Source organism: Calypte anna, chromosome 4A (assembly GCF_003957555.1).
Source record: "Calypte anna isolate BGI_N300 chromosome 4A, bCalAnn1_v1.p, whole genome shotgun sequence".
Classification (NCBI taxonomy): Eukaryota; Metazoa; Chordata; class Aves; order Apodiformes; family Trochilidae; genus Calypte; species Calypte anna.
This window is the reverse complement of record NC_044248.1, coordinates 4,444,299-4,469,858: the sequence shown is the minus strand read 5'-3', so window position 1 is coordinate 4,469,858 and position 25,560 is coordinate 4,444,299. Positions and strand designations below refer to the sequence as shown.

Below are 25,560 nucleotides of genomic sequence, written 5' to 3'. Positions count from 1 at the left end.
TAGCAAGTAGTAGCTTTAATTCAAGACTACAAGGCAACTTAAAACACCTGGAGCATTAATATAGTTGACAAATAAAAATACAGTAATAATCACCATCCCTGAGCAGCAATGCATTTTAAACATCATAATAAACAAAGTTACTCATATGTACCAGTGTATGCAGACATAAAATTGTTAAAACTTGTTAAACCAGAAGATAATCAACTTATCCTCTAAAGATATGAAGTACAAATGGTTTTGGAAAATGTTAATAGTACATTTAAACAAATCAAGCTGATAACTTCCTCTACAAGCTGCTTAACCTCAGAGCTATATGTACTTTATTTTGGTTAGACTGATCCTTTGCATTGTGTACCAACACAAACTTCTTTTCCTTAATGAAACAGCAGCAGCTCAAGACAATGTCTTTTTCATTACTTGACATTTAATGTGCTGTGGATTCAGCAGTGGTGTCAATTTGAAAGTCAAATGAAGAACAGACTCCTCAAATATCCAGACTTCAAGCAATAGTCACAAGGAGCAAATTTTAACAAGTTTCAGCACCCAGTTTCTACACAAGGATCCATACAAAATGCTCTAGCAATTCATTAGTGTCCAGATTCCCAGATATATCAGTATCTCAGCAAGATGAACAGTTTTATTTTATTTTCCCAACTGTGTATAAATAATGGCATTTAAATTAGTATCAATCTCTGCTTTGTGGAGGAAGAAAAATGGCAGCTTCATTAACAGGCACTGCTAAGAATGAAAAGTTAATTTACAAAAGAAAAACATCCTGAATACTGAAATATCAAAGGAATTTACTTTGTGCTCTTAATGTCTTGTTTGATATTAATATTTTTCATTACACTGCTGGTTATTCAGAGCTTGATCATCCACGTTTGGCTGTAGACAAACTGTACCAGCACAAATAAAACCTATTTATTTCACTGATGGCACTGCCAAACTAACAGTGATGTATCCTGATAACCCTGATCCTTATCTTTTTGTTTTCAAACACTAGCAGATCTGAAGTCAAGAGATCAGGCACTATTTCCTACATGGTAACAACATTAGAAACTTCACAGCTCAAGAAATGTCTCTTGTGTCCACAGGTGGCCCAGAGAAGTGGCTGAGTCACCATCCTTGGAGGTATTTAAAAGAGATGTAGATGTGGTGCTTGGGAACATGGTTTAGTGGTGGATTTGGCAGTACCTCAGGTTAATGGTTGGACTGGTGATCTCATAGGTCTTTTCCAACCAAAACTATTGTATGGTTCTATTCTATGATCTCTAAGTGCAAACAGATTCCAGGTGTCAGTTCAAATGGAAAGAATATAGTATTAAAACCCCACAACACTTGAATCAATTACTTTCAAACCAAGCAACCTGTTTGAGCAGGACCATGAGTCCCCAGGTAAGATTTAGGATTACATAACTGCCTTATTATCTATCTGCTTTATATTGAAATATTAATAAAAGCTTTACAAAAACTATCTCCCTTTTAATTATTCACAAACCAGTTACCTTTCCCCAGACACTGGCTGACCTGTGGTTATTTCCATTTGATTTATAAATCAGGTAGTCTAAGAATTACAGTATCAGAACAAACTTCATTATTGGAAATAAAAGCATTGGAATGTAAGAAAACTGACACCTGCTTTGCAGCAGAGCACTTGAGTCCTTCACATGAAGCTAAAAAAACAAATCCAACTTTAACAAAAATGCTGTGTGGTTGTACATATTTTACAAGCTATATCTTGTACTAATTTGATATTGATTACTTAATGATTTGGCATCACCAAATAAAATTATGGCTCTAATTATGCATTCATTAACTATTTGGCCTGATACACAATTAATAAATTCTCTATAACAGAATTTCCTTGGCTGTTCATGTAGAAAACCAAAATGGTTTCATAAGATTCAGGATATCTGTAATTCACTTGTAATTCTTACTTCCTACAAATTAATCCAGAATGGTTGGTTAATTCTGCTAATGCCATGTTTGTTCCTCACATCCTCCCTGTGCTCACACAGAATTTAGCTAATGACAAGAAAAATAAACATTATTTGAAGCTGGCATTAACCAGTGTGACTGCAGCTCCCATAATAAAGAGATTCTGAAGTAAGAGTTGTATTTTTCAGAAGTCCATGGGAGTTGTCAGAGTATGACCTCCTAAACTTATGACCTCCTAAAAAAAAAATCAGGTTTCTTGGTATCTAGAAAGCAGTGAAGAAGTTGCAACACAAGTTTCAGTTTGTATATGCAAACAAAAGCTGTGTTTCACTGTTCCAGACATTAGATATTTTTTTGCCTACTAGTTTGGCACTGCAGAGGCTTCACTCAAAATCCAGCACTGTCTCATTCTTGTTCCCACACTCATAAAAATGCTGGGGGACTCCCTCACTGGAAAAGATTTGTGATGGGAAGCAAAACCAACCAGGCTTCTCCACATTCCCTTGAGAAGTAGACAAGAGGTAAAGAAGGAGTCACTTCAGTGGCTGATGTTGACCCCTGTGATACAGGGGACATCACTTCCTGAGAGCTCTCTCATGTCTTTCTTAAGGGTTTTCTGTTTCACAGGATTCATTTCTGTAGGATGTGAGAACCCCAGAACATGGCAGGTTCTGAGAATGAATTTTTCACACCAAGCAAATATCTGGTTCTGCTTTTCAAAGGTGGTGTTTTAAGAAGAACAAAGAACTTCTGATATCCTGCAGTTTTCCAGATAGCAGATGGACTGTTCATCACAGGAAATGGAAACAGCATAAAGACAAAAATAAAACAAAGAGTTAGAATTTAAAAAAAAAATAAATAGAGAAGACAGTTGCATATGGATGTTAATATCTTCTCCCCTTTACTATCATGTCAAGCAACTTCACTAAGAAGTCCTCCCAGTCTGGGTAAAAGCTGCAGGTATCTGTCCTGTACTCCTGAAACCCATCCATTCTCCCCAGTTGCTTCTTGTCACTGTTTAGAATGGAATATTAAAGAGAAATAGAACATCTTTTTCCTTAGGATACTTGCATGTTCTGTTACTCTATATGCCACAAAATGTCAGTATTCTAGAACATAGAGAGGAATCCTTACGTGGCCTTACAATCCTTAAATGTCTAACAAAGCAGTTCATGCAACAAGATAAATCATTTTATAGGCTTTAACAATTCAATGATTTACCTGAAGGACTTATCCCAGCAGTGACACCAGCATCACAACACCCATAAACTGAATGAAGAGCAACAAAGGTGTCATAAAGGACCAGACAGGCCACAAGGCAACGTTGAAACTGGGAATAAAAGTAGGAAGTTTTCTGTAAATTCAATTGTTAGTCCATGGAAACAGCAGTCAGTCACACAAAGAAAAGATGGCACAAGAGGAAATGAGATTTATATGATTCAGCCTGGAAAAATACCTGTTTCTTTGCAACTTGAGAGAAAATAAAATGAAAAGACCCCAGCACATACTTAGTAAATTGCTAATTTACTCCACTCTTTACTGATAACTCATCCCAGAACTTAAGTAGCTGCTGCAGATTTTACACTGAGCAAGGCCACTCATGTCCCATCAGGGATAAAGGTACTTCTTACTTTCAGAATCTCTGTTTATGAAGCAGCTGAAAATTAACTACTCTTGATTTTACCAGGGGCATACAAAGTAAAAATCTGATACTGTTACCAATAAATATAATTAGAAGTATTACAGAAATTATAAAATGAGCCAAACAACACAGCTAGACTTGCAGAGGTTTGGCAGAAGTTTGTGTAAGGTGTTCAGACTTACCAGATTGCTGCTGCAATAAATGTAGCTGTTGTGATAGGAATCAGAGCTGGATACTGGGCATCATAGTCCTCAATTCCACAATACCACTCAAGATACAGAATGCAGTAAAAGGCCACAGATAAACATGCAGCAAATAAACAACTGCCAGAGGCAAACCACCAGCTGTGGGGAGAAATCATGTTAAGCCAAATCATACTGCATTTTGAACATTATTCTAGTCTACAGACAAAGCAAACAGTATTTCCAAAAAAATTATCTGTATCAGCCTAGAGATCCTGAAGCTTTTTGCTTAAATTACTTTTAAAAACGCTTTTGCCCTTCTAAAGCTGTCTAATAAGCATAATTACTTAAGTTTAATGTTGCAATGCTTACTCTGTTCCTACTGCAGATCTCGTTTATCCAAGATTTAAAATACAGTGTTCAGATGTAACAAACTGAATAGCATTGCAAGATGGAAATACAGCTTCATTTGTAAGAACAGGTACCTTACCTATCTGCTTGAATAGTTTCTTTAACAGTTTTGAAAAAATCAAAGTAGTATGTCACAGCAATTGATGACAAAATCCAGAAGGCTGAGTGCACATTGAGTCTGTTAAGAGGCTTTTTCTTCTTCTCTACAGCTGTAGACTCTTCTGCAAATAAGAAAATAATTCTAGCACTAAATCCAAACAATACATGGAGTATGATTCTATGTATAGCATGATGCTTTATTCTTTTAATTATTTACCTTTGGAGATACACAATATCACAGAGGGAGTATTCTAAAAAGCACTACACAGTTCCTGAGATAAAACAGACTGAGCAAGGTACCCTTTGATAAAAAAATAAAGCAGTAACAATCAGCACATAATGTGACTGTGTACACTTCTAGGAAATTAAGAACTGAGTAGATTTTTAAGGGTTATTTTACTGATTAAAACCTCCTGCTGTCATCAAAGCACTTTCATTAACCTAGCATACAGAAAATCAGCTTGGTATTTCCAGTTACTAATTTCTTTGTATCCTTTTCCACCTACTGATTTCTTTGTATCCTTTTATGTTAATGTTGATATTTGCAAACTGATTTCAGGCATAAATAGTTGTCTTTCACCAAACTGCAGGAGATTTGCAACTGCAGTTTCAGGAGCTAGCTTGATTCACACTGCACACCTTCAGCAGGTAAACTAAAACTTTCATTATGCAGAAAATTTTTTTTTTTCCTCACCACCATATGAGAAAGCAAGACAACAGACAGAGCAGATTAGAAAGCTTTTTTGTGTGTGTAACCAAGTACATGGTAACCAGGTTGCTCAATAGAATAACAGAATCAGATGGGTTGGAAAGGGCCTCTGAGATCACCAAGTCCAACCCTTGATCCACTCCCACTGCAGTTCCCAGCCCATGGCACTCAGTGCCACATCCAGGCTCTTCTGAAATATCTCCAGACACGGAGAATCCACTACTTCCCTGGGCAGCCCATTCCAATGCCTGATCACCCTCTCTGTAAGGAATTTCTTCCTCATATCCAACCTAACCCCCCCCGGCAGAGCTTAAGCCCATGACCTCTTGTCTGACTGGTGGAGAAGAGCCCGACCCCCCCCTGGCTCCAACCTCCTTTCAGGGAGTTGCAGAGAGTGATGAGGTCTCCCCTGAGCCTCCTCTTCTCCAGCCTCAACACCCCCAGCTCCCTCAGCCCTTCCTCACAGGAATTCTGCTGGATCCCTTCACAGCCTCCTTGCTCTTCTCTGGACCTGCTCCAGCACCTCAATCTCCTGCCTGAGCTGAGGGGCCCAGAACTGGACACAGGACTCAAGCTGTGGCCTCCCCAGGGCTGAGCACAGGGGCAGAATCCCTTCCCTGGACCTGCTGGCCACGCTGTTCCTGAGCCAGCCCAGGATGCCATTGGCCTTCTTGGCCACCTGGGCACACTGCTGGCTCATGTTCAGCTTCCCGTCAATCCCAGCTCCCAGCTCCCTTTCAGCCACTCTGTGCCCATCCTGTGCCCCACACAGCGGGCTGCATGCAATCCGTATCCCATCGGCTGCACAATTCCCCTTTACCCCCACTCCCAGGTCCCTTCTCACTCCCTCCTTGAGCAGCACCCGTCCCCCTCCCCAAACCCGTGCATTTCTGTCCCTCCCTCCCCCGCCTCACCCAGCCTTCTCTCCGCTCCCCTCCCACCGGCGGCTCCGCCACCACCCACCCGCTGCCCCACCGTCCCCCGAAGGCAGGTTGCGGGGCTCAGCTTCTCGCCGCAAAGGTCGCCGGAGCCTGGGGAGCGCCTCCTTGCCGATACCGCCCGCCTCCATCTTGGGCCGCTCCGGCAGTGACGCCGAGGCGGGGGCGGGAAGGACCGGGGAGGGCGGCAGCGCGGCGGCAGCTATGGCTGTTACAGGGGTTGCCGTGAGGGGAGGCGGCCATGTGTGAGGGGAAGGAAAGGGGAACGAGCATGGGGACGGCTTTAAGCAATGTCCAGCGAGTTGCCGAGGGTCGGAAAAGGGAGTCTGAGCGGCTCGTCTCCCGCCGCGGTGCCCGGGTGGCGAAGCGGTTCCGCAGCAGCAAGTGGTGAGGCTGTGAACGGTACCGACCCCCCCACCTAAAACAGTGACCAGTGTGATGTAAAACCAGATGGCGGAGTGTGGACGGTTTTGTTATAATAGTTGAAGAAAAACAGGGAAACGGCGTCCATCTCGATGCTTTGCTCTTCACGGTTTGCAGGTGGGATGCTCCTGAGGAGAGCTGTGAGGAAAGGCTCAGTTGTTGTGACACGGAGCAATGGTTTGGACAGGAGTCAAATAAAAGCTCTGAGGAGAAACGTCCTGTAACACTGGGTACTGCGGCTCATAACAAAAAAACCGTATTTACAAGACAAACTAGGTGTTAAATAAAGTGATAAAATGGTAAAATGGGCTAAGTTCAATAGCTGAATTCTTCTGAAATGTCATAGGTTATAACGCTTCATGTGGGCAAACTCAACCACTAAATGATATTGTGAGGTTTATCATGGGTCTGATCGAAATCAAATCCTGTAATCTTTTGGGGTGTGTTCTTTAAATAACAGTGCTATTAAAATTGAATCTTTTTTTCTAACTTTTTTTTTTTAGGCTACTTAGATGATACGTGTGGCACTTGCAAATCCTTTCTTAGACAAACTCCTGTGTGGCATAACATTCCTTAAGAGAAAAGTCCCACTGAGTGCAGAATGGAAGTACCTGTCTGTAGGCAGGTAATTAAATGCAGAATTATTCAATAAAACCTCAGATCATTATTAAGGTGGCTTGAGGAAAAAAAAAATTAAAAATCAGTGTGTGGGTTTTACTTACCAAAGACAAATTTATAGTCCTTTGAGCTGTATATACATGAACATTTAAAAACAATGTTTAGTAACCTGCTTATACTTTTCCTCTTAAAGGACAAATTATTTTGCATGAAAGCTGTGTGTATGTGTCAAATTCTAACTTTACATGTGCATTGCTTTCATGTTGTGCAGCATCAACATAAAAGCCTTGAAGATAGAATCATAAAATATTTCAAGTTGGAATAAGATCCTTGGGATCATCGAGTCCAACCATCATCCCTACTCTATGAAGTTCTCCCCTAAACCATACACCCAAACACCACATCTAAGTGACCCTTAAACACACCGTAAACAGCTTATTCCAATGTCTAAGATTCCAGATATTTTCTCTGAGTTCTCTCATGCTGAGAAAAGAGGAAAATCAAAAATGTATGGTGTGGATAATGTGGGGTGTGGATAAATAATTATGCATTTTATCAGTAAACCTTTAAAAATAATAGGGAGAAACCAATTGGTAGGAACTCATTAGGGTACCAGCTAGACTTGCTCTGACCTCCACTGTTTTTAAGCAAAAAAAATAAATTGTGTTCCCAGCCTTAGAACGTGTCTCACATAAGGGTCAACCACATGATAGTATTTAGTGGCTACAGGGACTATTTTTTATTTATTTCTGTTGAATATTTTGAAGTTAACAGCTCATGGGAGCTTCTGAGCTCTGCTTTCTTAGCAATGAAATAGAGGTTTCTTTGTTTTATTTTCTTTCAGTTAAATGATTACCTCAGCCTTCACTTTCATGCTAGTGATTCAAATAAGAAACAAAGGAAATCTCCGTGTGCTTTCTTTGCAAAACCTATTGACAGGAAATACCTTTGAATGAAATATAAATAATATGTATGCTTGAAAAGGTTGAGATCTGTTAGTGTTGTTAAACTGAATGCTTCTGTTTACTCACAGGGGTAAACTTGTGCTAAGAGCTGAAACCAGAGCTTCCCTTCCCTGATTCTGTATTGACCTTAACTGAGTCCACTCATGTTCTGTGTTTGTAGAGCTGAGATGTTTGCTGGGATCTTTTTACAGAAATTCTCTGATTCAGAAGTTATTAATCTGTTAAAGAGGAGACAGGGATCAGGAGCTGAACTGAGGCTGTTACAACAAAAACAACATCATTAACAAAGCCTCTGAACAAGGGGCCTGTTACTGATAAGTAATTCTTGCAAGTTAATGTTAAGACTCCTGCAGAAATGTTAAGAAGTATTTTAAAATATGGTGTTTCATCTGATAAATTTAGCTAACAGTCTGTGAAAGGAATTTGTGAACTTGAAGATTCTGTGAAGGAAAAGGTAGAGTTTGCAATGTTTTGGGGTGTTTTTTTTGTTAACTGTATGCCTGGGTTCTCACGTAATGTGAATTTTCCCACATTTTCAGAATCTGACTTGAGCACCTTTTAAGTTACTTGAATGTTTTTAATACTCAGGTTTTGCAATCTAGTTGGATATTTTGGAATACATGTTCTTGTTGCTTGCTGAATATTTACTGTTTACTGATTAGTTGGTTTTGTGTTTATTTGCAGGTAATTCTTTATGACATGTGCAAGTACTAGCTTTTTATGTTCCTTGACTGGGTACATAGAACTGCAAGAATTAGACTTCCCAGTTAAATTCTCACTTTTAGGAAATAAAACTAGTTTTTTAGCATTCTAGCAAACACTTGTAACTTTTTTTCCCCATTACAGAAGTCAATATCTATATTAGCCCAAATGTTATCTGTTCACAGAAATCTGATTGGAATTTTCTTCATTTCTTATCTAAGTAGAGCCAGCTCCTCTCTCCATATGTTCACTTTTAGCTGAATTAAGTTGGATAAGGTATAGGCATTATCTTCAACTTGAGGAATTTTTGTGCAATATACTCTGTGCTTGAACTAGTAATAAAGTGAGTAGTAATGTGCTGCTTATCTTCTACTATCAGGAGTAAAGGGGTTGGAGGGGTAGTGATTCCCAATCCTTTCTAAATGTTTTTCTTGGAATAAAGCATTGTCTCTCCTCCTGTACACCACATGTAGAAATAAATACATTGCCTAACTCATCCAGGTAAGAACAAAGCCTTTCAATAACACTACAGTTCTCTTGCTTTCATCTGGCATTCTTTTAATTGCTTTAAATTCAGTACAATGGACAGAATCAGCAAAGAACTTAAAAGCACTGGCTATGAATAACTTAATGCAGATCTGAAAAACAACTGAAGGTTAAAACTGAATCAACTCTGAATGGGATTCATATACAAACAACTGAACTCCAGGTGAATTCTCACGTGAGTATTAAATTGCAGTGCAGCCCTGGGGTGACCCTTGGGGAAGGAGACAAAACATATAATAGTGTGTTTGATACCAAGAATGCACTATATGTAAGCATTCAAGTGGTTTAACTTCATGAAGGAAAAGAAAGCAGGTAAGATAAAGGCAGTTAAAAAGGTGAAGAAGGCTTCTAAAAGAATAAAAGAAGTATGCACCATGTATTGTCATCTGATTTATGTAGGAATGTTATTTTTCACCTTGAAAGTTGTCTGCAAATTAAAAAAAAAAAAAAAAACAAAAAAAGGTAGCTTGGTCCAGAACACAACTTTAATCTGAAGTTTCTATTTGATGGGAGATTATTTCAGTTGTCCTGATAAAAAAATGTTAGGTAGCTTTGATTTTTGCCTCTTGTCTTTTGCTGTAATCAGCATCAAGAATATAGAATGAGAAGATTCTTAATTCCAGCTTAGATCTTCAAACATGAAAAGAAACCCCTTGAAATAAATCTGGATAAACCATTCTCCCTGAAGTTGGTAAGTAAGTCTTCCTACTCCCTGCACTAAAGAATTTACTGAGTTTGGTTTCACTTAACTATGCAGACTTTCTTAGGGAGTACAATGGCTCTCAAAATGTTTTCCTAGGACTACAGTTTAATGACACAAAGCACTTGGCAGCAATACTCCAGCTATAATTGTTCTTACCTACTCAGTCCTTAGCAGTGGTATATAATACCTCTCAGTTGGTGGATTTGATCTGGTTTTAAAAGCCTGCAAAAATCTGGGGCGGGTGGAGGAAAGGCAAAAACAAATGTCCAGATGTGAGAGGGGGAGCAGGGGAACATGGGGATTACTGATTTCCTCCCTGAGGAAACAGTCCATGCAACCTGTGACAATATGACAAGAATTTCATCTTGAAAGAAACATCCTAAAGGTTGTTATTTTGTTTGGTTTTTTTCAAATAATGAAGATGACAAATCTGATGACAAATCTGGCCCCTGGTGAGGCCACAGCTTGAGTCCTGTGTCCAGTTCTGGGCCCCTCAGCTCAGGCAGGAGATTGAGGTGCTGGAGCAGGTCCAGAGAAGAGCAAGGAGGCTGTGAAGGGATCCAGCAGAATTCCTGTGAGGAAGGGCTGAGGGAGCTGGGGGTGTTGAGGCTGGAGAAGAGGAGGCTCAGGGGAGACCTCATCACTCTCTCCAACTCCCTGAAAGGAGGTTGGAGCCAGGGGGGGGTTGGGCTCTTTTCCCAGGCAACTCTCAGCAAGACAAGAGGGCAGGGTCTCAAGTTGTGCCAGGGGAGGTTTAGGTTGGAGATGAGAAAGAATTTCTTTCTGGAGAGGGTGATCAGGCATTGGAATGGGCTGCCCAGGGAAGTAGTGGATTCTCCGTGTCTGGAGATATTTCCAAAGAGCCTGGATGTGGCACTGAGTGCCATGGGCTGGGAACTGCAGCGGGAGTGGATCAAGGGTTGGACTTGATGATCTCTGAGGTCCCTTCCAACCCAGCCAATTCTATGATTCTATGATTCACACAGGAACTGCACCAACTGTGGGAATGGGCACTCAAGTTTATTGTTCACCAACATTTGCTCTACAGGAGTATTGCAGTGGTCTGGTGTCCTTACTGCCTGTGATTTAACTGCAGGGACAAAGCTTCTTGGGCACAGAGACCTCACTGTTACAGGATTGGAAAATAAAGGGAATTTTCATTGTGTTCAGCACACAACATCTCCCTGATGTATGTATATATATATATATTTATATATGTATAGTGTGGAACTCAGCTCATGCTGTTTGCCTGGATAACTTTTCTGTAGATTCTTGAAAAAAATAAACTTCTTAAAGACTTCATTCAGCTCTTCATTTATAAGCAGGTTTTCTTTACCATAACTCTTCACAGTCCATTACCACTTACGTATCCTGTAGGGTCAATTTTTCATATATATTGATCTGGTTTTGTAACTGGACAGAGTTAGAGGGAACACTGTCAGAGTGCTGTACTTTCAGAGTGAGGGAGGAAAAGTGTTTGCTGGTGTGGAATCTGAATACCTGTATTTGAAATTTCAGCTGTAGGATGATTGTTCAGTTCCTGTTACTCTTTTGGCTAATCTGCTTAACATGAACAAGCCTTTAAGAGCACAGTCTGAGATCATCTTTTTTCTTCTCATAGAAAACTTGTCCAGTGCTAACTTCAGAAACAACTTAAGTTCTGAAAGCTGACCAAAAAAGCTGAACTTTCCAAAGTAGGTGAGACAGAACTGTAGCAGCAAGAAGAGGAAACACATTTATGGTGTAAGACAAGGAAATTGTAGGAACAAACAGCCCATAAAATGTCTTATAGTAAATGGTAGAAAGAAGAGATGGAAAAAAAAAATCAATAAAGCCCTCTCAGCATCCTTCATGTCTAGAATTCAGTAAAAGTTTTTATAGTGGCCATTGATTTAGAAGAGCAGGGCAGAGATGCAGGCATAAAGTGAGTGAAGCACTTGTTTTATGGGTCAGAAACACAAGTCTGGGAGAAAATGCTGGTTCTGTATCATCCACAAAAACCCATGAAGTTTTGTCATGCAGGGGGATACTGTCCAGTGTCAGTAGCTGTGTACTCCTGGAAATCAAAGGCCATCAGAAGGGCAGAAAAGCAAATGTATGGAAGTATACTTTGTATTTATACATTAATGGCTGGATCACAAGAGTTCATTACAAGGCTACAGCAGAGAGCAGAACAAGAGTGGAACACTCATGTTTTGAGCAATGCAGGCAAAATTCTGGTGCTATTTTTCATTGTTTGTCACTTAAATGAGATGTAGTGACCTGAATACTTTGAGAAAGATTTCATGCTGCCTGAGTGAAAGAGCTCAATATGTTGCACTTTCTAATAAAACAAATAGATGTGAGGGTTGAGCTTGACTCTGTGATTAAACCCCAATTAGAATTTTGATACTAATTTGGTAGTAATGCATTCCACCTAAAAGCTTGAGAATATTAATTTGATGGGTAGGCACAGAGACACAATTTCTGTTTTTCTGTTCATTTCAGGACCTGAAAAACTGCTTCTGTAGGAAGTTATTTAATGCTGCTGCAATATATATAGAGTAGCAAGGGCTGTTTCTATCCAAAAGTTCTAATGAGAACAAAGCACAGTCTGGTTGAGACTGGATGATTTTAAGTCTTCTAGAATAAATGTAAGCAGGAAGGGTAAGTTAAAAATCAGATGAAGATGTGTTTGAGAACAGACTAAGGCCTGTAATTGTACTCCTACAGGACAAAAGCCCAGTCAAAGCAAAAAGGTTGGAGGTTTTTCCTCCCTTTACCTGTGAGAGGGTGAAAACATGAGGACACAACCCCGAGGGAATTGGATCTTAGGAGGTGCAAAGAAAAGCAGGAGGTTACAGGTGTGAGAGTTTTGTCTTAACCAGTGCAGAGAACAGCTGTTACTAAACTTCCCTCTAGTCCAAGAGAGATTTAGAATCCAATATAAGAGAGCACTTCTGATAAAAGTACTGATGAGAACTTGATTTGCTGCCTTTTAAGCTGACAGAGCAGAAAAACAACTTTGAGGACTTCCTTTTGGTTTTTTCATAAAAGCTAAACTGAAGAAGAAGGGGATAAACGCTGAATATATTGGCTATCTTCTATCCTGTGAACACAGCTCAATGCACAGAATAAAATGCCTTTTTTTTTTTTTTTTTTTCTTATCTTGCAGAAAAAAAATTAATTTGGCCACAGCAACCCCATGCAGCGCTACAGGCTGGGGACAGAGTGGCTTGAGAGCAGCCAGGCAGAAAGGGACCTGGGAGTCTGGATTGACAGGAAGCTGAACAGGAGCCAGCAGTGTGCCCAGGTGGCCAAGAAGGCCAATGGCATCCTGGGCTGGATCAGGAACAGCGTGGCCAGCAGGTCCAGGGAAGGGATTCTGCCCCTGTGCTCAGCCCTGGTGAGGCCACAGCTTGAGTCCTGTGTCCAGTTCTGGGCCCCTCAGCTCAGGCAGGAGATTGAGGTGCTGGAGCAGGTCCAGAGAAGAGCAAGGAGGCTGTGAAGGGATTCAGCAGAATTCCTGTGAGGAAGGGCTGAGGGAGCTGGGGGTGTTGAGGCTGGAGAAGAGGAGGCTCAGGGGAGACCGCATCACTCTCTACAACTCCCTGAAAGGAGGTTGGAGCCAGGGGGGGGTTGGGCTCTTTTCCCAGGCAACTCTCAGCAAGACAAGAGGGCAGGGTCTCAAGTTGTGCCAGGGGAGGTTTAGGTTGGAGATGAGAAAGAATTTCTTTCTGGAGAGGGTGATCAGGCATTGGAATGGGCTGCCCAGGGAAGTAGTGGATTCTCCGTGTCTGGAGATATTTCCAAAGAGCCTGGATGTGGCACTGAGTGCCATGGGCTGGGAACTGCAGCGGGAGTGGATCAAGGGTTGGACTTGATGATCTCTGAGGTCCCTTCCAACCCAGCCAATTCTAGGATTCTATGAATTTCCTCTCATTTCCTTTAAAATTTCTGAATGAATCCATGCATTGGGTCTCTGTATCTTGTGGTCATCAGCACTGAGCCCCTTCCTCATGTCAGGGCCTGACTCCCTTGTTCTGATGCAATCAGTGGGAGGATTGGTTTTCACTGGCAGAAAGAGTAAACTCCTCTCATGCACCAGTACAGGGGAGGCCTGGGCACAACAAGTCAGCAGCTGCCCTTTGAAGCTTTCTTTCTTTCAGTAATTAAACCCCATGCTTAAATGCTTGTGCTGTACTTCTCAAGAAAGCCACCAACTCTGAAAAACTTCCTAATTTACAATACTCCTTCCTGCCCCCCTCTCCCTCCGTGCCACCAAGACACTGGATTCCCAAGACACTTATTTTAGAAAGGGAAATTCTCATTTTAGCAATAAGGCATAATTATTATTATTGGAGATTTGTTATGCTGTTGAGAAAAATCAAGAAAACATCTGAAGGTTTCTCAGCAGCTCACAGTGACATTAATAATGACTGCTAAATAGAGCATTTGTGGAAAATAAAAAAATCTGCATTTATTTGTCAATTTGTATTAAAGCTAAATAAAGCTGTCTGCAAGCATTCTCTTGCACTAATTTTTCAGTAATTATTATTTACTCTATGCCAAATTATTAGGAAAAATTGAATGGCAGTTGGTGCTGCTTTGCCCTCTACATAGAGAGGGGAAGAATAAGATGTGTAAGTGCAGCCATGGCACTGCACAGGGGAAGTTGTGGTTTTGAACTGTTAAAAATCACAAGTCAGTGAAGGAAAAAAAAAAAAAAAGGGTCAACTGCTATTCCTTATTTTCAGCTTTAATCCTCAGCAATCACTGAAGTAAACTCTGAGTATCAGCCCTTCAAACTTTTCAGTGACATGAACCAATTAAATAGCTGGTTATCATCCTGAAAAAAAGGGAAATGTTGTGTAATATCAAAGTGTTTTTTTTTTTAAATTCTATCCACCTGATATAAATCAGCTTCTTTCTCTACAGATCAGATGTTTTCATGAGCAGAAACTTCTTCCAAGCTGTGAAAGGCAACTTGCAACACTTCTGTGAAGTGTAAGAAAATGATTTAGGATCTTACTGTAACACTATAAATGAAACTAAAGATTACAATAATTTCAGTGGAAAGGATGTACTCTTTATGTCCTTTCCTAAATTAAAAACCAAAGAAATCCAAGCTTTTGAAACATGTTCAAAGAACTTCTCTTTGTTTGTCCGTGTCTGTAAATAATTTTTTTTCTGTCTCCAAATCCATTTTCATATATTAACAACACTTACTGAAGAGATCTTAAATTTATTAAGTATTTTTATAACAACTTTTATAATAAACAAGTATGTACTCAGAAAGACTTGACTTGGTGTATCAGACAGCAAATTGTTTCACATTTATACTTTTAATACATTCAATATTTCTATGAATTCAGGTTTTTTAATTATTCAGTTCTAGAAAAGTGTGTTTACTCCAAATCATGATGCAGTTTTCCAAAATACTGTTCTATCTACTACAAGAAAATTTCACTGGCTTTCTAGTATTGTTTTTAACAAATTACTTCATGGTAGGAAGCTTCCTGTCTCAAAGTGTTTGCATTTTATTAAAACCCTATAAACTTCAAGCAACTTTCCCCTGGCAACTCTGTCTCTTACATGCAAGATTTCTGCCCTGCCTGAACTGTTTTGGTGACTGCAATGCAGCAGCCTCTCCATTTTTATATAATTTGTGTGGATTTTATTACACAATCCAAGTGGACAGAATTTTAAGGTGGTGTTTTAAAGAAATTTATTTAATCTATTTTTAGCCCGTGTGAGCACTGATAGAGAAGCCAGTTGCATTACTGATGAAAACATTCAATAAAAATCAGTAACTCAGTAATCTTCATGAATTTTCACTGCATGTGCATTACTACATAGATAAATCTGACAGATAATTATGCATTTCACAACACAAAATTAACAGGTTATTCAAGCATGCACACACTAAGGATATTGCATAAAGGGTGTATCACTCACACCACTCTGAATTTTAGCATAAAAGACTTATTCCATGGTTGTTTTTTAATACTAAAATCCTATTTTGCTCTTAAAATAGCTTCTGCAAAAAGCCACACAACCCAGGTCCTGATAAACATTCATGCCTTTAAATTATATATAATTATATATAGCAGGATATATAATTATATATAAACAATATATACAATAAAATTATCCCATAACTTTAGTCAAGAATTTTATTACAGGAGGCTTGTACAAAAAAATATAAATTTTCCATAAAACAAAAAAAATAAAATATCTGAAATTTTTCCTCTGATAAATCTAGAAAAGGAGGAGGAATCTACTCTTAAAAGTTAAATTCTGCTCTCCCATACTCAATTTAAATGGAGAGCAATGTATATTTATGCAGCTGATGAAGCATTTGACTCAGTCTGCAAGGTTAAAATGCACAGGTTATGAAAAGCATAGAAACTCTTACTTCAGGAGTTTAACTTTGTCCTTCAAAACTTTAAATTTGGGGTTGTTATTCACTTTCTTGTTAAATATGACTCTAATATCCTCTTCTGATCTGTGATTTTCACCAGCTACTGCATAATACTGGGCTATAACCTACAGAAAGACAAGAGAACAATTTTGAGTTAGGAAAGAGGATTCCACTTTGGGCAATAATCCCTTCATGTAACTCTTGTTAAAAGCAGCAGGCAATCAATCCTGCAATTATTCTGGATTTCTTTTGTAGTCCAGTAAGCAATAAAGAACATGGCCTTGAGGTGACATTCTGTCAATTCATACTCTGCTAAATGTCAAACTCTTTTTGCTAATGTGAGCTGGGATTTTACGACCTTTAACATCACACCCAGAAAATCACAAGATCAAAGGAGACTGAAAAAAAAAACCCCATGTTGTACAGTACCTTTTTTCTTAATTTTTTAATTGAATTTCATTGTCTGGAGCCTGTTTCAGAACTGCTTTGATGGTTCCCTTCCAGTTGAATTTACCTAGAAAATAATCGGGTGTACATTATTGTATAAATTTTATTGTGTAAGATTTTATTCTAATCATTATATCTACTATATATAATTAATTTTATTATGTTATGTAAATTTTATTATATTATTATATAAATTTTATTATATTATTATGTAAATTTTATTATATTATTATATAAATTTCATTATATCATTACATACATTTTATTATATCATTACATACATTTTATTCTATTATTAAATAAATTTTATTATATTATTTTATACACATTTTATTATAATCACACAATAATTGTACAATATTTGAAAAAATTGGTATTTCCAGGTGGTCCTCTCCAGTAAGAACCAGCCTTCCACCTCCAAATTTTGGAACCAGCTCAGCTACACCTCATGGTTATCCCACTGACCCCACAAGAGCACAGTGTCTCCAGCCTAAGGTCAGGTAGGCTGTTGGTGAAGGTTGTGCCAGGGTAGAGATGAAAGAAACAACTTCCTGCTTGAAGTGCCAGGGTCAGGATTGCTTTTAGGTAACTCACTTGGCATCAGCTGTGAAGTAGCAACTCATCTAGGTAGCAGGAATTGTTGGGAAGATCCCCTAACCCTCACCCTCAGAGCACAGGTAGTGAATTTCTCACATTACCAATTCAGAGGTTATTAACTGGTTAGTGACAATTCCAGGTAGATAAACAGACATTCCCCAACAGTAACAGTGTTGGATGATAGGAGCAATTAGGTTTATCTAAGCATAAACTTAGGCCAAACACAGCTAAAGTCCAATATATGATTCAATAAGCAAAAACGGGGATTTAAAGATAAAAAGAGATGTAAGAGAACTATTATTTTTTTTCCTCTGTGCTGACACATGCCCAGCAGCAGGGGAGAGACCTCTAATTAACTAATAAATTCCCCATTTTAAGGATCCCTTTACCTGCTCCCACATTTTCTTCATTGCCACTGGTATTTTCTGTTTCCATGTCTTCTGAAATGTTCTCAGTTTTCCTTCTCTTCGTTGTGATATGAGGTTCTTCTAGAGATGGAATTGGATAAACAGACACAAAAAAGTTTAAAAGTAGAAGAAAAGTTCTGATGTGGCTGAAAATTCCTCTTCTTGTAACACAAGTTTGTATCTGCTAAGAGGTTAAGATTTTATAAGAGGACTGTGCAACCACAGTGTTAAAAATAATTTAAGTTGTATGGATAACTTACTATTTAAAACATTCTACTTAGATTATTGACCTGTAAAGCACTGAGAAAAAGCATCTTGAAAACAGGAATATCAGGTGTAGGGTGGATACCTTCTGCATGTTTCTGTTTGCGTTTCTTCACTTTTGCTTCCTCTTCTCTTTCACTCTGGTAGCCATTGCCATTTACTTCAAATTCATTCTCCAAGCTCTCCTTTTCTTTTTTTGACTTTTTACCCTTTTTTACTTCTGACTGGTCTTCCAGTTTCAGGTCTTTTTTCTCCTTCTTTTTATTCTTTTGTCTCTCTTCTTTTCGTTCCCTCTTATTCTTTTTCTTCTCAATTTTATCATCTGTGATTCCATTCTCCCCAGTTTCTGCTGACTGCTCCTCTTGCTGCTGCTGCTGAGGTTTGCTTTGTTCTTTTTCACTTGAAACCTTCTGTTGAAGGACAGATTATTAATATTTTTTTACATGTCTTTTTTGACATTGCAGCTATTCTCTGCTGCACCACTTATGAACAACACTAATACCCTGAATCCAATTAAATTGTTCACATGTGGTGCCATCAGTTACCTGAGAAACAGCACTAAATACTGTGAATTATTTTTTCTTTTAACTCAACAGCCTAAATGCTATTTTCCTTATCACAGAAGAAATGTTGTCTCATCACATATATAATTTCTCTTTGAATTTCTGAATTGTCTATGTCTTTTTTTTTTAACACGTTTGCTAAATGTAATTAAGGGAGAGAGAAGTCCAATTTCTGCAGACAAAAATACAGCACGTTACAGGAAGATACAAAACCTACAGCCCTTGAGTAACAACCTCAGTTCCCTGTCTTGGGATACAGGTCAACAAACTATTCCTGCATGGTGCCAACAGAGGCACTGCTGGTTCCTTTAATTGTACTTTTCTCACCATTTCTGGTTTTCTTTTAATGTTCTTGGGCTTACAGTAATTTTCTGGCAGAAAAAACAATGTATCAATTAACATTTTTATATTTAAATTACACTTTAGTTTTAATAATTATAAGGTAAATACAAGTACTGAAATTTAAATCATAAATTACAAAATAATTTGGGATGTGGCTATTTAAAAAGACAAAACATGTTTATAGAAGCAACTTTATACCAATGTGTTTTTGTAAAGAGTAATGTCACTGCTTCAGAACTTCCTTTGTGCTTCATTCCAGTTGTACAATGTTGTAATTTAACTCCAATTTAACTTACATTTCTGGTTGCTTCAGAGAAAATATCCCACACCTGGTCTTGCAAGGTGCTGTCAGTAATTCTCAAACTGTTCTTCATCCAGTTCTGTGCAGGAAAAAAAAACCAGCAGTAACTGAAACAGCACATCTCTGATTTTTTTTCTTGATTGCTACATATTTGGTTCTCTTTTAATTTGTCATTTAAGAATCTATTAAGTTCTTCTGGTTAAGAATTGGTGAGCACTTCACACTGCCTGAATCTCTTCAGCCTCCAGGCTCAGTTGTTTTGCATACAGTTGCCTGTGTGCTCTCACAGGGCTATGCCCTGCCCCTCAGTCACCTCACCAACAGCAACCCAAAAGAGGTAAATATATAGAAAATATAATTTTCAACCTTTTAAAAGCAGCTGGTTATGTTCATGTCCTACCAAACCTCCTGACTGATCCCATGAGTTAAAAAAATAAGCACCTGGTATTATGTTTGCACTGGACAGATAGATGGTCACACTCCTAGTTGGATACTTTGGTTTATTAGAAAAAAAAGTGAAATTTCAGCAAAGTATCTCAATGGAAACATTTGAAAGCTGTTGGGGCTATTCCAGGAGTTCCTGCTCTAAATAAAAACCAAAGCAGTAACCTTCTACTTGTAAGATGCTCAAACTATCAGCAACAGATCAACCTTCAAAAATGTGGAATTCTAAGTAAAACCTGACATGAAGATTCTTGCATTGTAACAAAAATCCCAGGAAAGTAACTGGAAGAATGAGCTGCTAAAACTTTTTATCTCCTACTGCAACATATTCTACCAAAAAGAAAGAAAGAGGCTTCTTGGCAATATCACTTTCCCTGCTTAGAATATCAGTGCTGTGGAAAAGTGTTCTAATCCTCAACTTGATAGCACCAGTTTGACTGCCACTCCATGAGATTCCATCACAATGCTTTGGAAGCAATCATGATCTTCTCTCAGCCTTGCAATCGGAGGCACAGAAAGACTTAAAAGAAGAAGATGTCCAGCCTGTCAGTAACTCTGTTAATGATCCCATATAAAACATTTGGAATTGGCTTTGGCTATGATGTGTAGTGAAGGATGCAGTGAGGGAGATTCTGTCAGAACACTGAGCAACAGGCAAGTTCTCAAAACACCATCTCACCATCAAAGCCACAGATGTGAGAACCCTTTAAATGTCTAAGAATTTAGATATTCAATAGAAATTACAAATAGAATTTTAAAAAAGGTATTAAAAGAGAACATAGTGAATCACTTAAGAGGTAATGAAAATGGCACACAGTTCTTTTAAGCAAGCAGCCATTGCCTGTTAGAAACTCAGCAGCCACACCATCCCTTTACCAATGCCCAAATAAGCAATTTGTGCCAGCTTGGTTAAAAGAGAGTGGCACTAGCTAAGGAAGGTTATTTTCAGGCTCAGTGCCTGGATGGATGAGTACAAATCCCTGTTAAAACATACCTGAAACTTTACTTTTTTTCTGGGAATGTTATCAAAGACACGCATTTGCTCCAGAATGTTCTGCACTTTAGGGCTGATGTTTGGCTTCTTCATCACTTCATGAATTTTCTGAATGAAGAAAATCAGAATTAATTCAGCAGAGAAGCATAATCATCAAATAACAGCAGCAAGGTATGCAAACCAGAAACACAATGGACAAGAATCACCTGGCACCCATAAACTGCAAAGTCTGCTCAAAAAAAAGGCTCAGGATGTGTGGGCAAAACACTGATTTTTGGTTTTATTGTAGATCATGAGATAAGTTATCTATAAATACTTATACCTACAAAGGCAAGCAGGGCTGCTCACCAGTGCTTCTTCATGTACAAGTTACAACCTGTAATAGATTTTTTTTTAAAGTGAAGCAACTGTGAAGCAACTGTGAAGTGAAGCAATCACAGAGGGGATTGTTGCAGCATGAAAAAGACCCCCATCAAGAAAAGCTTCCAAACTTCTGGAGTTTTCACTAACTGAAAAATCAAGCTAAGTTTGAGGCCACAGTTTGACACACATCTCTTTTCTGTTCCAACAATCATTAATGTCCATAAAAGAGCTCAGGCATAATCCTATGCTCCAGGTGCCAGCACAAGAGAACAGAGGAGGTTGGGCAAGAGCCTTGGGGCAGTTAATTGAACAGCACTGCTGCTTGTGGGGAAAAAAATGCCCTGAGCTTCCCATTATTTAAAGAGGTAGTCACTGGAAAGCCTTCCTGTACTTCTGAAAATTTGTTTACTGAAAGGTTTTGTTCATGTACCAGAGAAGAACAGTCTGTAATAATCCCTCACCTTTCTGTGTGCTGAAAACCATTTTCCTAAGCAACAGCACTCACATCACACTGCCTCAGAACAAGGTATTCAACCAGTGTTGAATCTCAACAATGAGATTCATCTGCTGAATCGGATTGTTCATATCCCTTGAGTATGCAGGTAGCTTATTGGGCTGTCTTCTATTCAAGATAGAAATCAACAAATCTGTGGATAAAGATGACCTGGGCCCCTCAGCTCAGGAAGGATATCGAGGTGCTGGAGCAGGTCCAAAGGAGGGCAACCAGGCTGGTGAAGGGACTCGAGCACAAACCCTATGAGGAGAGGCTGAGGGAGCTGGGGGTGTTGAGGCTGGAGAAGAGGAGGCTCAGGGGAGACCTCATCACTCTCTACAACTCCCTGAAAGGAGGTTGGAGCCAGGGGGGGGGTTGGGCTCTTTTCCCAGGCAACTCTCAGCAAGACAAGAGGGCAGGGTCTCAAGTTGTGCCAGAGGAGGTTTAGGTTGGAGATTAGAAAGAATTTCTTTACGGAGAGAGTGATGAAGCATTGGAATGGGCTGCCCAGGGAAGTAGTGGATTCTCCGTGTCTGGAGATATTTCAAAAGAGCCTGGATGTGGCACTCAGTGCCATGGGCTGGGAACTGCAGCGGGAGTGGATCAAGGGTTGGACTTGATGATCTCTGAGGTCCCTTCCAGCCCAGCCAATTCTGTGATTCTGTGATACACCTAATTGGTTTTAAAAATGCGTTTTGATGGTTTCTTCCTAAAACTTGAAAGGGAACTGCAGACATTAAGAGGGCAGGAAATTTCTCCTAATGATGTGAACCTCTTCAAGATGAGGATTGTGCAGAATTCCAGCAAGTTTTTAAGAGAATGAGTGACTAGGTAATAAGGTGAATTAAGTCAAAAATAAATTAATGTAAAGCAGCATGCTTGACATTAATAATGGACATAATTAACAGTGTACATAATTTGTATGAGAGGACAAGGTGAAATGGTTTCAAATTTGAAGAGGGAAGATTTAGGTCAGACATTAGGAATAATTTCTTTACTTTGAGGGTGCTGAGCCCCTGGCCCAGGTTGCCCAAGGAAGCTGTGGCAGTGTCCAAGTCCAGGTTGGATGGGGCTTGGAGCAACCTGGGCTGGTGGGAGGTGTCCCTGCCCATGCAGGGGGTTGGGACTGGATGAGCTTTAAGGTCCCTTCCAACCCAAACCATGCACAGGAGAAGCAATCCTAACTTCACATCTATAAAGGTGGCCTTTAAGTTGATCAATGGAACTGAGACACAATGTCTTGGGGTTAAAACAGCCAGTTCTATAAAAATGCCAGCACAATGATCAGCAGCAGTCAAAAAAACAAGCAAATTATCTACCAAAAGCAATAAAAAGGATGAAGAAGGACAGAGCATCATTACAACACAGAATATATCTATGGTTCACCTGTATCTTGAGGAGTGTGTCAAGTTCTTGTAACCTCAATTCTCCAAGAGAAAGCAGAATTGGAAAGACTTCAGAGGAGGAAGGACTGAATTTACAGAACAACTGAGCAGTATAGGACTTTTCAGACTGGAAAAGACTGAGACAATGAGGGAGGGACATCTGAAAGAGGGCTACAAAAGCATCTATGTGGCATGAAGAAGGTGGACAATATCAATGCCTCTTCGTATACAAGAGCTAGAGAACATTCAGCCAAACCAGGAGGAAACAGACTCAAAACAACAGGTGTATTTCTTACCAGGATAAGCAAAAGACCTACCAAGGAACTACCAAAAGAAAGCTGTGGACACTGGTAAAAACAGAGCATGCAGGGGGTCTGTAATTAAATTACTTACAAATAATGGTTATTAATCACATTTTTACAGAGCACAAATCTTACCTGAATCCACTCCTGTTGTTTAGCATCTCCTTTGGTGGTTTTGGCTTCAAAATCTTTTCCCCCATACTTCTGGTCCTCACTTACACACTTCACATGTTCCTTGTAATCTTCACCCCTGAACACAGATTTTTAACTTAAGTTCACTGGAGAGTTTCAGTCCTTCACACCACACAAGACTTAAGCATTCAACAACATGAATTAACAGATTACAGGACCTATTATGTACACCTTAATATTGTGTACATGCAAACTTGACACGAGTAAAGTTTAATATGCCTGGTTATAAAATTGCTGACATTTCTGTCATGCTACAGCCTACAGTGACCATTCCTGACTTGCAAGGTCAGATCTGAGTCTTTACTGTTGGTAATGACTCTATAACTTATGCATGTTTGTACTTGTATGCTCAGCTACTAACATGCTCACACTGATGCATTTTAAAGTTAGAAAAGTAGGTGAGAAATGCTTGCAAAAACCTAATTCCTACATATAGATACACCAATGTGGTAGTGTAGTTCTGTCCAGTCTGTAAGTGATCACAAAAAGGAGTAACTAACATAAATCTTAATTTTTTGTCAGTAATGCATTGAGAAATATCATCCTTATTTGAGGACAACACCATTTTCTCATGCAAATTCAGACATTAATATTTCAAAAGCACTGCTTTCTTGTGAGTTCTGACAATTGACAATTCAGAATTTACATTACTGCCAATCTCACTCTTTCTGCAGCAGCAGAAAAAGTTACAGCTGATGATCAGAGGCTGAAAACACTATCACTTACAACTATAAAAGAGGAAATTGCAATTCTGTTTACTGTAGTCCTTGAGGCTCAAATCTGGGTGATTAAGCTTGAAATTACACAAGAATACATATATATTTTTACACACAAACATCAGAAAATGCCCAATTTCATTCTGATACACCATAGGAAACATCTTGTATTTGTCTCAGCCTGAGCAAGGCTGCTTCCCATCCTTTACCTACCAGAAATCCTTGCCACAATCCATGCAAGAAAGGCACTGGCAGTTCCTGCAGATGTTCACATGTTTTTCAACCTGTGCTTTCTTCACCGATTCCCCGCACGCGTTGCAGGTGAAAACCACCATGGTGGGTGAGTGACTTCAGCAGCTTCTCTGAAACTGGCTCCAACCTTCCCCACACAAGCACAGCCCTGGAAATAGAAGAGATGGCAGAAAAGCTCTTTAAGATCATCAAGTCCAACCATCAATGATGCCAAGCCCCCCCATCAAACCACATCCCCTCAGCACCACAGGTTTTAGATACCTACAGGGATGGTGACTCCAGCCTGTCCCAGAGCCTGAAAAACATTTCAGTGCAATTTTTTTTTTTTTTCTTAATACCGATTTGCAAGTTTCTGAGGAGAAACTTCTGTATTGTGAGGGTGAGGGAGCCCTGGCCCAGGCTGCCCAGAGAGGTTGTGGAGTCTCCATCTCTGGATGTTTTCCTGACCCACCTGGATGTGTTCCTGTGGGGCTGCCACCGGTTCTCCTGCTCTGACAGAGGGACTGGACAACACCATTTCTGGAGGTCCCTTCCAGCCCCTGACATTCTGTCATTCAACCATCTCAACATTTACAGCTTCAAAGCAACACCTGGATGGCCGAGAAGCACCGCATCTCTCCTCCCACCAACAGAAAGACTTTTGACTCCCCCCTTCAGAAGGTTACAAACTCACTTCGCCCCTTGAGCCTTCAGCACAAGAGGAAGCCCCGATACCCCCATTCTCACCCTCCATGCCACGGTCCCTCCCCATCCCCCCGCTTCCCAGCGCCGCTGCGCAGGAGCCGCCAGAGGGGAGGGGACGCCGGGACGCGAAAGGCGGGAAGGCCACCGGCTGCCCAGCTCCTTACCGGGCACCCCCAGCTCCTTACCGGGCACCCCCCGATCCTTACTGGACACTCCCGGCTCTTCATCGGGCACTCTTCGGCTCCTTACTGAGCATCCCCGGCTCCCTACCGGCACTCCCGCTCCTTCCCGGACACCCCCCAATCCTTACCGGGCACTCACGCTCCTTACCGGACACCACCCAATTCTTACCGGGCACCCCCCGATCCTCACCGGGCACCCCCCGATCCTCACCGGGCACCCCCCGCTCGTTACCGAGCATCCTGGCTCCTTACCGGGCACTCCCCGATCCTCACCGGGCACCACTACGAGCCCCTCCACCTCCAACCTTCCCCACGCTGCCTCTCCCGCCGCTCCACGCCTGCCCAGCCTCCGC

General features: G+C 40.1%; 2 protein-coding genes across 3 annotated transcripts; both read right to left on the bottom strand.

Moving 5' to 3' along the window:
* Positions 1 to 6,082, bottom strand: TMEM128 (transmembrane protein 128). 2 transcript variants are annotated; one of them, XM_030450258.1, is made up of 5 exons: positions 5,945 to 6,082; positions 4,253 to 4,394; positions 3,763 to 3,924; positions 3,160 to 3,268; positions 1 to 2,722 (listed from the first exon to the last, which is right to left on the bottom strand). In XM_030450258.1, the coding sequence occupies exons 1-4, from the start codon at positions 6,048 to 6,050 to the stop codon at positions 3,169 to 3,171; spliced, it is 510 nt and encodes a 169-aa protein (XP_030306118.1). In that variant the 5' UTR covers positions 6,051 to 6,082; the 3' UTR covers positions 1 to 2,722; positions 3,160 to 3,168. The 2 variants fall into 2 exon arrangements, with proteins under 2 accessions (XP_030306118.1, XP_030306119.1); XM_030450259.1 differs by having other exon boundaries at positions 1,990 to 2,722; positions 5,957 to 6,082.
* Positions 6,083 to 15,094: 9,012 nt separating this feature from the next.
* Positions 15,095 to 25,554, bottom strand: LYAR (Ly1 antibody reactive). Its single transcript, XM_030450092.1, is given in 10 exon segments — positions 15,095 to 16,404; positions 16,709 to 16,734; positions 16,737 to 16,793; positions 17,713 to 17,811; positions 18,080 to 18,401; positions 19,196 to 19,279; positions 20,639 to 20,746; positions 23,317 to 23,431; positions 24,303 to 24,489; positions 25,481 to 25,554. Coding segments are annotated over 9 exon segments (1,068 nt in total). The 5' UTR covers positions 24,425 to 24,489; positions 25,481 to 25,554; the 3' UTR covers positions 15,095 to 16,269.
* Between the last annotated feature and the right edge of the window lie 6 nt (positions 25,555 to 25,560).

Bases quoted from the DNA above. Each gene is read 5' to 3' on its own strand.
- TMEM128 (XM_030450258.1), bottom strand. From the start codon at position 6,050: ATGGAGGCGGGCGGTATCGGCAAGGAGGCGCTCCCCAGGCTCCGGCGA. The intron at 3,925-4,252 runs GTAAGGTACCTG...TTCTCCCCACAG, and splicing joins GAAACTATTCAAGCAGATAG to CTGGTGGTTTGCCTCTGGCA. The intron at 3,269-3,762 runs GTAAGTCTGAAC...TTTTATTCCCAG, and splicing joins TTTATTGCAGCAGCAATCTG to TTTCAACGTTGCCTTGTGGC.